The sequence below is a fragment of the Canis lupus genome, chromosome 3 (assembly GCF_048164855.1).
Source record: "Canis lupus baileyi chromosome 3, mCanLup2.hap1, whole genome shotgun sequence".
Classification (NCBI taxonomy): domain Eukaryota; kingdom Metazoa; phylum Chordata; class Mammalia; order Carnivora; family Canidae; genus Canis; species Canis lupus.
In genome coordinates this window covers 67898549-67912142 of record NC_132840.1, presented here as the reverse complement: position 1 = coordinate 67912142, position 13594 = coordinate 67898549, and the positions used below count along the sequence as shown (strand labels likewise).

The following is a 13594-nucleotide window of genomic DNA, read 5'->3' as shown; positions in this document are numbered from 1 at the left end:
ACCTGGTAGTGCAGTTACTGGATCCTAACCAATTTTCTGAGGAACCTCCATACTGTTTTTCAGAGTGGCTGCAGCAGTTGGCATTCCCACCAGCAAGTGCACATAAGTTCTTTTTCTGCATCCTCATGGAGAAATGTCTATTCATGTCTTTCCATTTAGTTTTTAAAGATTTATTTTAGAGCATGGGCGGGAAGGGCAGAGGGAGAGGGAGAGAATCCTGAAGCAGACTCCCCACTGAGTTGGGTGCCTGATGCAGGGCTTGATCCCAGGACTTAGACATCATGACCTGAGCCTAGATGAAGAGTTGGCTGCTGGGGGAATCCCTGGGTGGCTCAGTGGTTTAGTGCCTGCCTTTGGCCCAGGGCGCGATCCTGGAGTCCAGGGATCGAGTCCCATGTCGGGCTCCCGGCGTGGAGCCTGCTTCTCTCTCTGCCTGTGTCTCTGCCTCTCTCTATGTCTATCATGAATAAATAAATAAAATCTTCAGAAAAAAAAAAAGAAAAAGAGTTGGCTGCTTAACCAGCTGAGCCACTCAGGTACCCTGACCTTGCCCAGTTTTTAAAATTGGATTATTTTTTTCCTTTGTGTTGAGCTGTGTAAGTTCTTTATATACTTTAGATACTAACTAATGGCCAGATTTTGTCTGGTGGGCACTTTGTTAAGTGCTGTGGATGTAAAAGTGGCCAAATCCCTGCCCTCATGGAATTTATAGGTTAGCGGGGAAGATGAATGTTGAACAAGTAATTATAAATGTAGTAGATCTCATGGAGGAAAAATACAGTGAGCAATGAGATAGCGTGTTAGGAGGGCCTAATTTAAACAGAGTGCTGAAGGTTAATTAGGAGTTAATGAAGACCTAACCTGATTACTTTTCAGAAATTTAACTATGATACGTCTTGGCATGGATTTCTTTGGGTTTGTCCTACTTGGAATTTACTAACCTTGAATCTTTAGGTTTATGTCTTTTGCCAAATTTGGGAAGATTTTAGTTTTTGAGTACTTTTTCAGCCCTGCCCTGTTAATCCTCTCCTGAGATTCCAATGAGATCAGTGTTGGATGTTTAATTAAGTCCCACAGGTTCCTGAGGCCCTACTCATTTTTTTTTCTAGTCTGTTTTCTCTGTTGATTGAGCAATTTCTAATCTTCCAGTTCACTGATCATTTCCTCTGTCCCCTTCATTCTGCTGTTGAGTCTATCTGTTGAGTTTTAATTTTGATTGTTGTATTTTTTCAGTTCTAAAATTTCCATTTAGTTTTTCTTTATATATTCTGCTGCCTTACTGCAACTTTCTGTTTTTTCATGTTTCCAATGTGTTCTTAATTGCTCGCTGAAGCATTTTTACAATGGCTCCTTTAAAAGTTTGTCAGATAATTCTAACTTTTTTCTCATCTTGTTAGTATTTGTTGATTTTCATTCAGTTTGAGATTTTCCAAGTAATTTTTAGTTGCCATGTGGACATTTGGGGTATTATGAGAATCTAGATCTTATTCATGAGCCCAGCATGCTTCCTCTGGGTCTTACTGAAGCCTTCTGTCTGGCTGCTCTTGATACTTCTATAGCAGGAGGAAGGAGGGTGTTCTTCACCTTTGTTACAGCCAGGTGGGGGTAGAAGTTGAGGTTTTTCTAGGCCTTCACTCTGGTGGGCAGGGTCGGGGTACTTCATTACTGTTTAGAGTAGGATGGGGAGATGGAAGTCCAGACTAATCCACATGGTCTCCACTGACACCGTGGCCAGAGAAGGGGCTTGTTACCACCAGCATGGATCAAAGTCCTGACTTCCTACTGGACCTTTGATGGCATGGGTGGGAGTTGGGCTACATTTTTTTTTTTTTTTTCTGGAGTGCTTTTCTGGAGTACAATAGCTATTGTCTAAAGATTTTCTGTCTTTTTAGGCTACCCCTTTCTTGGCCTGTGGCTAGATTGGCCAGGCTTTGGTTGCTGCTTATACTCCTTGACATTTCTAGCTGCCAACTTCTTTAGTTCTAAGTCTGGAATATAGAAGCAAAAGAAAACCCAGAGAACTTACCATTATGTTTTTCCTGTGGTCTTAAAGTCCCCAGGCAGTCTGCCACCTTCTCTCTACTTGAATCTTATTAGGTTTACTTTACCTATAATATCCAGAGTTTTTGGTTTTATGTAGCAGGAGGAATAGGGAAAAGTATGGCTAATCTATCTTCCATGAAGTAGGAGTCCCTGATGAGAGAACTAGAAGGTAAGTAGGATTTATCTAGGTAAAGGAAAAAAGGGAATGATGGAAGAAAGCCATGAGGCTGGGAAGAGGGCCAGCATGGCATTCTTGTAGAAATAGGCTTGATGCTTGGAAGAGACAGTGAGCAGTAGAGTAGGTTTCATGATACTGAAAGGTAGAAGGAGGCCAGATTTATATAAGCTGATAGGCTCTAGTAAGTAGTTACACATACCCACCAAGGGCATTCTGAAGCCATCCAGATGTTTTAGAGGAGAGACATGATTATATTTGCATTTTAGACTGATCAGAAAGATAGTATCTGTAGAAGGTGATAGAGCACTGTCTTTCCCTTCCCTATCTAGTAATTCATTTCTGGTTTTTTGAACTTAGCAGAGGAGAGGTGTACAAGATGAGGTCTCAGTAGAGAAATAAAAATATGCAATGCTGAAGGCTTTTGTGTCCTCTTGGGTACCACGGTCGCTTCCAATTTGACAGGTTCAATAGAATCCTTCATCTTATGTCACTTTTCCTCTTATATCAAAAACATAAGCAGGAAACGGAACAGGAATGATTTCCCTTGTTCTTCCTTATAATCTCCTTTCTCTTAGGTTCTATCAGTGGAAACCATCGAGAGAGGGTGGATTGTTGCTGGGAGACAATCTGGTAATAATTGGCACCCCAGTGATGGTTACCTTTCCAACTTCTTGCCATCCTAAGCAAGGGTACCTTTACCTCCCTATGGATCTGGATGTCAGTTTCTATGAACTATATACTCAGTGGTAGAGTCCCGTATCTATGTGTGTATGTATGTATCTATCAGCTAATTTCATGGAGTATTGCTAGATTGCCCCCCAGAATGGCTGTCTAACTTTACGCTTCTCAACAGTGTTCTATATTTCAGCCACCTCACATCTCCTGAGCACTTGGTATTTCTGATTTGCTAATTTTCATCCTTCTCGTGTATGTGAAATGCTTCTTCTTTTAATTGCATTTCTTTGATTACTCTTGAGGTGCAGAATTTAATTTGTCTTTAATATTTCCTTTTCTGTGCTTTATCTGTTCACATCCTTTGTCTGGTTTTTAGTTGGGTTTTCTGGTTTTCTCTTCTGATTTGTAGAAGTTCTCAATAGCAACCCCTTGAAGATTTTAGATATTGAAAATCTTTTAGGCTGTTAATGTTCTATTAATTTTGCCTGTGGACCTTTGTTGAACAGAAATCTTTAATTTTGATATAGTTAAGCCAGTTAGTTTTTCACTTAATGGTTGGGTGGGTTTTGGGTCTTTCTAAAAGAAAAGACTGTCTTTCACCACAGTCACAAAGATGTTCTTATGTATTTTCCTAGCTTTATAATTTTACCTGTCACATATAGGGCTTTAATCCTTATGATTTTTTTTTAAAGATTTTTATCTTAATGTAATCTCTATACTGGTTGCGGGGCTTGAACTCACAACCCTGAGATCAAGAGTCATATGCTCCACCAAACCAGCCAGGCGCTCCAGTTTGAATATTATTTCTTATAAACTGTAGAAAGATCCAGCTTTATTTTTTGTGATATGTTGAACTGGATTTTTCAGTACCATCTGCTAAATAATCATCCTTTCTCTTCTGATTGGTAATACCGTATATATCCTACACCTTATTCCCACATGTATGGCTCTGTTTCTGTCACCCTTTTCCTAGGTCATTGGTCAAATTGTTAATAAAACACACTGTTTTTATTATTATGGCTTTGTAGTGTGTGTTAATATCTGGTTGATCAGTTTCTTACTTTGTCCTTTATAAAGTTTGTATTTTAAAAATCATTTCACAATATTTGCCCCCCTAATTCTGTTGGGTTTTGATTGACAGTGCATTGAATCACATATTAATATGAGAATCAGTATTTTCATAGGTTTGTCATTCCATCTTTAAGATTTATCAGATTAGTCAGGTTTTCTGTATCCTTTCAATAAAAATTTTAAATGTACCCATGTCAGTCTTATCAGTATTAGGTAGGTTAATGCCTACATTCTTCATATTTTTTTTTTTGCTGTTAGGAAAGGAATCCTGTGGGGTTTTTTTTGTTTTGTTTTGTTTTTGTTTTTGTTTTTTGGTGCTCTTTGCTGATATAGAAGAAAACAACTGATTTTTGTTTTCTTTATCTTAATCTTGCTGAATTTCCATATTAGTGTTATGGGTTTATCATGTGAATCTCTTGGATTCTCTTCCATCTGTGTATATAGGGTTTAGTTTCTTCTATTCCATTCCTTATACCTCATTTTTTTCTTGTCCTTTTTCATTGACCAGGATTTCCAGTAATATGTTGGATGTTAGTTGTTGTGGGGGCATTGTGTCCTGCTTCCAAATACAATTCTTATATTAACTCAGGTTAATTTTTAACTTTCTTTTATTTTTTTAAAGATTTTATTTTTAAGTAATATCTATACCCAAAATGGGGCTTGAACTTAAAACCTCAAGCTCAGGAGGTACATGCTCTTCTGACTGAGCCAGCCAGTCTTTTGAACTTTTTTTTTTTTTTTAATTTACTTATGAGAGACAGAGCGAGAGGAGAGAGAGAGAGAGAGGCAGACACACAGGCAGAGGGAGAAGCAGGCTCCATGCAGGGAGCCCGACATGGGACTCCATCCGAGGGACTTGATCCCAGGTGTCCAGGATCACGCCGTGGGCTGTAGGCGGCGCTAAACCACTGCGCCACCGAGGCTGCCCCCTTTTTAACTTTCTTTTCTTTTTTATGATAGTCACACAGAGGAGAGAGAGAGACAGAGACAGAGACAGACAGGCGGAGGGAGAAGCAGGCTCCATGTACCGACCAGGAGCCCGACGTGGGACTTGATCCCAGGTCTCCAGGATCGCGCCCTGGGCTAAAGGCAGGCGCTAAACCGCTGCGCCACCCAGGGATCCCTCTTTTTAACTTTCTAAACATGTTTTATACTCTCTCCAATTAGATGAGGGGTCCTCACATGTGTAGATAATTTTGTACTAAAATTATCTGAATTCTTAGCATCTAGAATAGTGCTTAGTATATACTAGGTTTTTAGTATGTTTTTATTGAATTAATCTGGCATTTATTGGATCGGTCACTTTATTGAACTCTTTGGAATTTTTGGGTTATAGTGATAAAAATGGGAAGTATTTCTAAGTTACATGCAGTAATATTAATCATGATATATATTTAAGTAGTACTTACATTCTGAAGTATTTAATGCTCTTAAATACACCAGTGTACTATAGTATAAAAACTATTAAATATAACCCCTATTATGTCTTTTAAAAATTAATGTACTTAATTATGAAATTAATAAAATCATATTACAGGTATATGGAGGATAAGTCCCAGCAGCTTGATATAGCCACCTTTACCATTTTATTACATTTCTTTTCAATCATTTCATATGCTTCTGATTTCCAAAGCTGTAATTCCAATATATAAATAATATTGTATATTTTTACATGGTGTTGAGTAATTATCTGTAGTTATCAATATATTATGGTTGTTTAGGAAATGTTTGTTGAATGTAGAGTTTTTTTTTTTTTAAGATTTTATTTATTTATTCATGAGAGAGACAGAGAGATGTTGTGTGGTTTTTTTTAAAGCAGTTTTTTTCCAAAAGTAATAGTGCCACATTCATTCACCATGTTTATGAATAAAACTAACCTTCCCTGCATAGTTTGAGTTACTCCTGTGGTCTGGACTCATAAAAATAGGTGTGCTGGGTCCAGGGGTAGGAAAATAGGTATAATCTTCTATACATACTGCTTTTCAAAAAGATTATGCCAATTCACAATGTTATTAATGACAAATGAGAGTAGTTTTATCTTTAATAGTTTTCTTGTTTCTCTTTAACTTCTGTTTTCCTGTTCTGGGTTTCTTTCAGATTCTTGTCTTCTACTTTTTACGATGTCTCCTGGCTTTTGTGAGCTGTATCTGTGAACTTTACTTTTATAAGTGAGTATAAAAGCTTTGCTTCTAAAAGGGCTATGAGGAATCCCGATATAGCATAAGATTTTTTTTTTTGATAGCCTAAGCAATGTTTATGATAGAAAACACTTTCTTCTAGGTCCTAATACTATATTTGAAGTATGACTTTAAAATTTTTTTCTTGCTTTGACATATAATTGAAATATAACATTGTGTCAATTTAAGGTGTACAATATTATTTGATAAATGTATATATTATGAAATAACCATAGTAAGGTTAGTTAACACATCCATCACTTTTCACTTTGTGTGTGGCCAGAACATTTAAGATTGACTCTTAGCAACCTCCAAGTATGCAAATAATATATTGTTAACTATAGTCACCATGCTGTATACTGGATTCCCCAGAACTTACTCCTCTTATAACTGGAAGTTTGTATCCTTTGGCCACCATCTCCTAATCTTCCCTATTCCCTGTACCCCTGCTTCCCCAGCCCCTTGTAGACACCATTCTGTTCTGTTTCCACGAGGTTGGCTTTTTTTAGATTCCACATGTGTGTTCATACAGTATTTGTCTTTCACTGTCTGACATTTCACTCAGCATAATGCCCTCAACGTGCATCCACATGTTGCAAGTGGCAGGATGTCCTTTTTAAATTTATGACTGAATAATATTCCATTGTGTATGTATTGCCACATTTTCTTTATCTGTTCATTCATAGATGGACATTTAGGTTGTTTCTGTGTCTTGGCTGTTGTGAATAGTACCACAGTAAGCATAGGGGGTACAGATATCCCTTTGACATACTGATTTCATGTCCTTTGGATATATACCCTGCAGTGGGATTGCTGGATCATATGGTAATTCTATTTTTAATTTTTTGAAGAAAGAAGTGGGACTTCTTGTTTTGAAACAGACCGTTGGAGGGGAATACTTCTAATTATCACTTTCCTTCCTGAGGCTCATAAATTCCGTATCTTCATATAAAGTTAGATTATGTTAATATATGTATAACTGGTGTTTTATTTGGTCAGATTTAGTAGAGCCTTATTTTTTTTAAGATTTTATTTATATATTCATTAGGGGGAGAGAGAGAGAGAGAGAGAGAGAGAGGCAGAGCCACAGGCAGAGGGAGAAGCAGGCTCCATGCAGGGAGCCCGACATGGGACTTGATCCCGGGACTCCAGGATTATGCCCTGGGCCGAAGGCAGTGCTAAACCGCTGAGCCACCTGGGGCTGCCCCAGTAGAGCCTTATTTTTGGTCACAAAATACAGAATCATGATTTACCTCTTCCTTGAGCTTAGATGATAGAAAATTATTCCCATTGTGGGACTCATGCTCATACTTGCACCCAGTACATGGTCTTTCACCAAGTACCTATTGGTTGACTGAAGATTAGTGGAAGTGTTAAACACGTAAGTGTTACATTAATAAAAATACCCACTTTTTTTACATGCAACCCCATCATTTTAATAATGCTTTAAGAGGTATTTAGACTTAATAATCATTATTTAAAATTTCCCCACTGGAAAATAGCTAAAAATGTCATAAAGAAATTCTTTGGCCTTGACTCCGAGGGAAAGAAAGCCAGCCAGTGCTGCGTTTGAGGATTGTAACCATACATTGGTTTTCATATGGGTTCAGGACTGAAGTCACATCACCTACATGATCCCTCAAATCCCAAGTTGAGAATTTATTTTAAGTTGTTCTGGGTTGGTAGTATCCCTAGGCATCTTGCAAAAACAAAGTTTCTCCAGAGAAATGGATCTTTAACTCAAGTGTCAATTACTACAAATAAAGTTCTAGTGAACAAGAAATTATAATAAAAATAAATCACAAAGCACAGAAGATATTGTACATGAGACCCAGCAGAAGTAACAACAGAAAGCTGACCTGCAAAACTTCACTTATTAGGAATTACTAAAATTAGAACATAAAACGAATATATTTGATATTTCTAAAGAAATAAAAGAAGGAATTGAAAACATGAATAAGAAACAAGAACCTAAATAATCCACAGGTGAAAAGGAAGTTAGTTAGAGGATGGGTAGAAATATGTGCAAACCATAATCTGAGAAGAGGTTCAATTCCAAAATATATAGTTTTTTTTTTTTTTTTTTTTTTTGCTATTGAGATGTAGGAGTTTCTATTAATCTGAATAAAAATGGACTAAGAACTTCAATAGACAATTTTTAAAAAAGATTTTAATTTATTCATTCATGACAGACAGACAGACACACACACACAGAGAGAGAGAGGCAGAGACAGGCAGAGGGAAAAGCAGGCTCCAGGCAGGGAGCCTGACGCGGGACTCGATCCTGGGTCCCCAGGATCACACCCTAAGCCAAAGGTGGCGCTAAACCACTGAGCCACCGGGGCTGCCCAATAGACAATTTTTTAAAGAAGGTTTACACTTAGGCAGCAGGTATATGAAAAGATATACAATGTCTCTAATCATAAGGGGAATGCAAATCAAAACCACAATGAACTATAACTTTGTACTTGTTAGAGTGCCTATTGTCAGAAAAACACACACACACACACAAAACCAAAAATAAGCGTTGGCAAGGATGTAAAATTGGAACCTTTGTGTTCTGTTGGTGGGAATGCAAAATGGTATAGATGCCGTGCAAGACTGTATGGAGGTTCCTCAAAAAACTAAAAATAGAACTATATGATCCAGTAATCCAACTTCTAGGTATTTATCTAAAAGAATTGAAACAGGGTCTTGAATAGGTATCTGCATTCGATATTCTTTGTAGTAGTATTCACAGTAGCCCAGAAAAAACTTAAGTGTCCATTGACCAATAAATGGGGGGAAACGTGTATGTGTGTGTGTGTGTATGTATATACGGAATATTCAAGTCTTGTAAAAGAAGGAAATCCTGCAATGTGTGACAATCTACAAGAACCTTGGAATGTTGTGCTAAGTGAGCTAACTGGTTACAGGTGGACAAACACTACATGATTCTACTTGTAGGATTCTAAAATAGACTCATGAAAGCAAACTATGGGTTCTTGGTTGCGAGGGGCTGGGTGGAGGGGGAAATGAGAAGTTGCTAATCAATGGATATAAAATTTCAGTTGTAAAAAAATAAATAAAATTTCAGTGTGTTAGGTAAAGTAAGTTCTAGAGAGCTACTGCATAAAGTTGTGTGGATAGTTAATAGTGCTGTATTGTACACTTAAAAATCTGTTAGGCAAGTCGGTCTCCTATTATATGTTCTTACCACGATACACTAAAGATAAAAGGAAAAAGGAACAAGACTACAAAGATAACCCAGCAGAGGGATCCCTGGGTGGCTCAGCGGTTTAGCGCCTGCCTTTGACCCAAGGTGTGATCCTGGAGTCCCGGGATCGAGTCCCACATCAGGCTCCCTGCATGGAGCCTGCTTCTCCCTCTGCCTGTGTCTCTGCCTCTCTCTCTCTCAGTCTGTGTCTCTCATGAATAAATAAAATAAAATTAAAAAAAAAAAAAAAAGATAACCCAGCAGAAAAAGAACCAAATAGAACTTTTAGTAATGAAAGTAGCATAATATTTAAAATTCAGTGGCTAATTTGAACAGCTAGACACGAACAAGGAAAGTAGAAGATTGATCTGAAGAAATCAGTAAGCTTGAAGTACATAGTGACAACGGGGAAATGTAAGGGAAATAAAAAGATGTTAGACATGTATTGTGGAATTGACAGACCCAGTCAGATTTTAGGAGGTGATAGAATGGGGAGGGGTAGTATTTAGGGAGGTTAATAGCTAAGAATTTCCATAATTGATTGGAAAAAATAAAAGATGCTAATTCATAGAATCAGGGAGCCTGACATATCCTGAGCTGGATAAATAAGAAGGAATTAGTGAAACCACGTAGAATACCAAGCGCGAAGAAAGAGATCTTAAAAGTTGACAGAACTTATGGAACACTACAAAGGAATGTCAGTTATATTGACAGAAGCTTTCTCAAGAGCCAGAAGATAAAAATCTTCAAAGTGCTCAGAGAAAACGATTATCATCCTAAAATTGTGTACTCAGCTAAACTGCCTTTTAAGACCAAGAGTTTAGTAAGGCTTTTCAGACAAAAAAGGGTGAATTTGCCATTAATAGATTCTCAGTAAAGGAGCTTTTAGAAAGGACTTAGGAAGAAGCAAAATTATCTCAGAAACCAGCTCTGAGATGCACTAAGGAACCTGAGCCAGTAAGACAGGTAACACAGGGGTAGGTTTATACAAATGTGGACTAAATGAAGCAGTAATCATGCCTAAGAATGTTTATGGGGTTAAAAACCTCCAAGGAAATAAAGGAAGTGTGTAATTACTTGGGTTTGAGAGACGTGCACTTAGACAACTGTGTATTAACACTTTGTGTGTCTTCTCATCATTTTGTTTGATAACTACCATTTATTGAGCAACTCTGTTCTAGGCATTCTTCTGAGCACTTTTCCATGCATTGTCCTCACAGAATTCTGACAAAGTAGGCATTCTCATTATCCTCACTTGACAGATGAAGAATCTGACAGTGATTTTTGTCACTAGAGCAGGGTAGCTGCTGCTAAGTGGCAGAGCCCAGATTTGAACTTGTGCCCATCTCAGTCTAAGGCCTGTTATTTGTCCAGTATATCATGCTGTTTTCTTGTTAATAGGATACATAATCTTAGTACAGAAAGGATACATTTCCTCTTAGGTAGAGAGCTTCTCTTCTGCTTAAAGAGTAAGAATGTTGCACACAAACCTGTCCAGGCAGTTCTGTGTTTGATTTTAGATCATCAGTGTTGTCTTTCGATGCAGGCATGTTTTTTTACTTTGATTTGAAATATCTGTCCTTAAGATTTGCTATGCTGATAGTCTGCCTTTCTCTTAGGGCCGTGTGTAAGAAGTTTGGGCTGCATGTGAGTCGAATGATGCTAGCCTTCTTGGTTCTTAGCACTGGCATGTTTTGCTCATCATCAGGTAAGTAAAAGGACAGGTGGGGGGTCATGGCAGGTACACTGATCTTTCCCAGTTGCATTGAAAGCAAGAACTTGTCTAGGTCTGGGTTCTGTTTGGGTAGCATATCAGTAATTTGCAGAGCACTATTTCCTACCTGATCTTCATCAACACTTGCAGCAATTTTGTGTTAGGGGTAAGAAATATTTTCTCATTTTTACAGATGATAACACAGAAATTTAAGAAGGTCAAAGTCTAATGACTTACTGGGATTCAAAGAACTCCTAAGTGGTAGAGCTGTTATTTTCATCATGTCGCTTTCTATTACAGTATTGTATTTTTATCATCACGAGGCTGAAAAACACCAGCACCCTCTGCCTTTCCTTGCTGTTAGGGAAAGAAAAACAACTTTATTGTTCTCGTTTGTGTCTAAAAACCCTGTTCTTTATAGTTCTCCTTTCTGTCCATTATTTGCAATGTATTTTATAAAGCTATGCATCCTCTGTTGGGCCTTTTTTTTTTTTTTTTTTTTTGACAGTACACTTAAAGAGAATTAGAGTATAACCTTAGAGTGGTGGCTTGCTAGCTGTGCTATCATTGAACATTTCTGTTCTCTGAGCCATGGTGGCCTGCTGTCAAAGGATAGGCTATTTCCGATTCTGTGGAAAAAGCTATTAGTATATACACTAAATATACACAGAAATATCATCCAGCACAAAAGTATGTATTTGACTTTGTCGACAATATGAAAATGTATGTTGTTGTGCAGAGACCTGAGTAACTTTGAGAGTCCCTGCCCTCCGTGAGACTGTGCTCTCCTCCGCTCCAGGCTGGCAGGGACCCCCGATTACCCTGCTCCCTTTGTCTTCTATATTGGCAGCTGTCACTGACAACTTCAGAGAGTATCAATATTATTTAACATTTATCTGTAAAGGTTGTACCTCATGGTATTTTGGTTACTTTGCTATTCCTAACGTTGATTCTGATGAGAGGGAGATAAGAGAGTTTTGTCATCTCAGTTGAGAATGTGAAGTTGCGGAGACATTCAGGGCATCCTTTGATACACAGCCTCTTAACCCCTTCACTGAGTTTGAGAGATCCTATGGCCTCCTTGTGGTCCTTGCCTAGTGCTGATGTTTCTTCCCTAGTGCTAGGTGAAGCATATCTGTACAGCCTGGAGAGACAGGTCTGCATTTTTGTGTGGAAGGGCTGGAAACACTGATCAATTGTTACTGTTGCAGAAACCCTGAAAGTATTCAGTCCATTGCTGTTTACTACAACAAAGTAATGCTAGATGGAAGTAACTAGGGCACATCTATAGGCTGAACTATTTACGTCCATCGATGCAGGATGTGAGGCAGGATGCCAGCCAATATTTGGCTCTTGAGAAGCTTCCCAGAATTCCTAGGGGTAAAGGTTAGTGCCAGGACAATCTCAGAAGACTGTCAGAAGATAAACTACTTCAGAAATAGTCGGCAATGACTCCCAAGTTTTTTGAAGCATATTCCCTGCCTGGAAATACAACCTGGAATTCTCTACGTTTTGGATTTGGGATACAGGCTAGCAGAGGAATGGCATGCTTGGCATTGTATAACTAGGCATGTGTTGGTACCTAAAAACAAAAAACAAAACACAGCAACAAAACCCAAAAAAAACAAGAATGAGAAAATAAGAAAAATAATTGACCTTCGTTTTTTTTAAAGCATTATCATTTTATTGCATATTTCTAATATACTGTTCCTTTAGATATGTTCCTGGTTATTGACTTCCTGCAATGTGAGTAAATTTTTAATAATACCTAATAAACCTCAAACTCCTGTCCCTCCCCTCCTTTCTGTTCCCCGTTTCTTCACTTTTGCAGCATTCCTTCCTAGCAGTTTCTGCATGTACACTACGTTGGTAGCCATGACTGGCTGGTATATGGACAAGACTTCTGTTGCTGTGCTGGGAGTCGCCGCTGGGGCTATCTTAGGCTGGCCGTTCAGTGCTGCACTTGGGTAAGGGACTAACGTGGTTCACCTCCTGGTGTCACTGGGCACATGGTAAATCTCCACATTATCTCCATGTTCTCTGGTTACAACCTAAAGTTATAGGAATGAATTGGACTTAAAGAGATTATGGGAAATGGAAGAATATTTCTCCTGGTGCATGTTGTTGTGATTAATTCTAATAATAGTTATGATTAGGCCTCTGCTGTATGTTAGCTGCTGCTAAACCCCTTATAAACTTTATTCCTAAACCTTACAACAACTTTGCAGAACTACAATCATTAGTGCTTTATTTTTTTTTAATTTTTAAAAATATTTTATTTGAGAGCGAGTGAGAGAGAGCTCATGTGGACAAGTAGGTGGGAGGAGCAAAGAGAGAGGAAGAAGCAGACTCCGTGCTGAGCACAGAGCCGGACTTGGGACTCCATCCCATGACCCTGAGATCACCACCTGTGCTGAAATCAAGAGTCGGCACTTAACTGACTGAGCCAACCAGGCGCTCAATCATTAGTACTTTATAAATGAGAAAACAGAATGCAAGAAAGTAATTTACCTTTAGGATTATGTTTGCTTTTCAACCCA

The 13594-nt window shown here is 38.3% G+C and overlaps 1 protein-coding gene and 1 long non-coding RNA gene across 16 annotated transcripts in view; one reads left to right on the top strand and one right to left on the bottom strand.

Annotated features, from left to right (window-relative positions):
• Window positions 1-13594, top strand: part of ALG9 (ALG9 alpha-1,2-mannosyltransferase) — a 114741-nt gene that overhangs the window by 8091 nt on the left and 93056 nt on the right. For 8 of the 14 annotated variants that reach the window (XM_072821946.1, XM_072821950.1, XM_072821947.1 and 5 more), the window contains exons 4-6: window positions 6065-6135; window positions 10960-11048; window positions 12886-13021. In XM_072821946.1, coding sequence (XP_072678047.1) covers window positions 10997-11048; window positions 12886-13021 — 188 coding nt within the window. In that variant the 5' untranslated portion in view covers window positions 6065-6135; window positions 10960-10996. Of the gene's footprint in view, window positions 1-6064; window positions 6136-10631; window positions 10810-10959; window positions 11049-12885; window positions 13022-13594 lie in introns of those variants that run through there. The other 6 variants (XM_072821954.1, XM_072821956.1, XM_072821952.1 and 3 more) reach the window with 2 other exon arrangements.
• LOC140630952 (uncharacterized) overlaps window positions 1-13594 on the bottom strand; it is a 37395-nt gene that overhangs the window by 7130 nt on the left and 16671 nt on the right. The window contains exon 3 of one of the 2 annotated variants that reach the window (XR_012028632.1): window positions 11297-11411. The exons of the other annotated variant lie outside the window; for it this stretch is intronic. This is a non-coding gene — a long non-coding RNA (uncharacterized lncRNA). Of the gene's footprint in view, window positions 1-11296; window positions 11412-13594 lie in introns of those variants that run through there. 2 annotated transcript variants of the gene reach the window in all.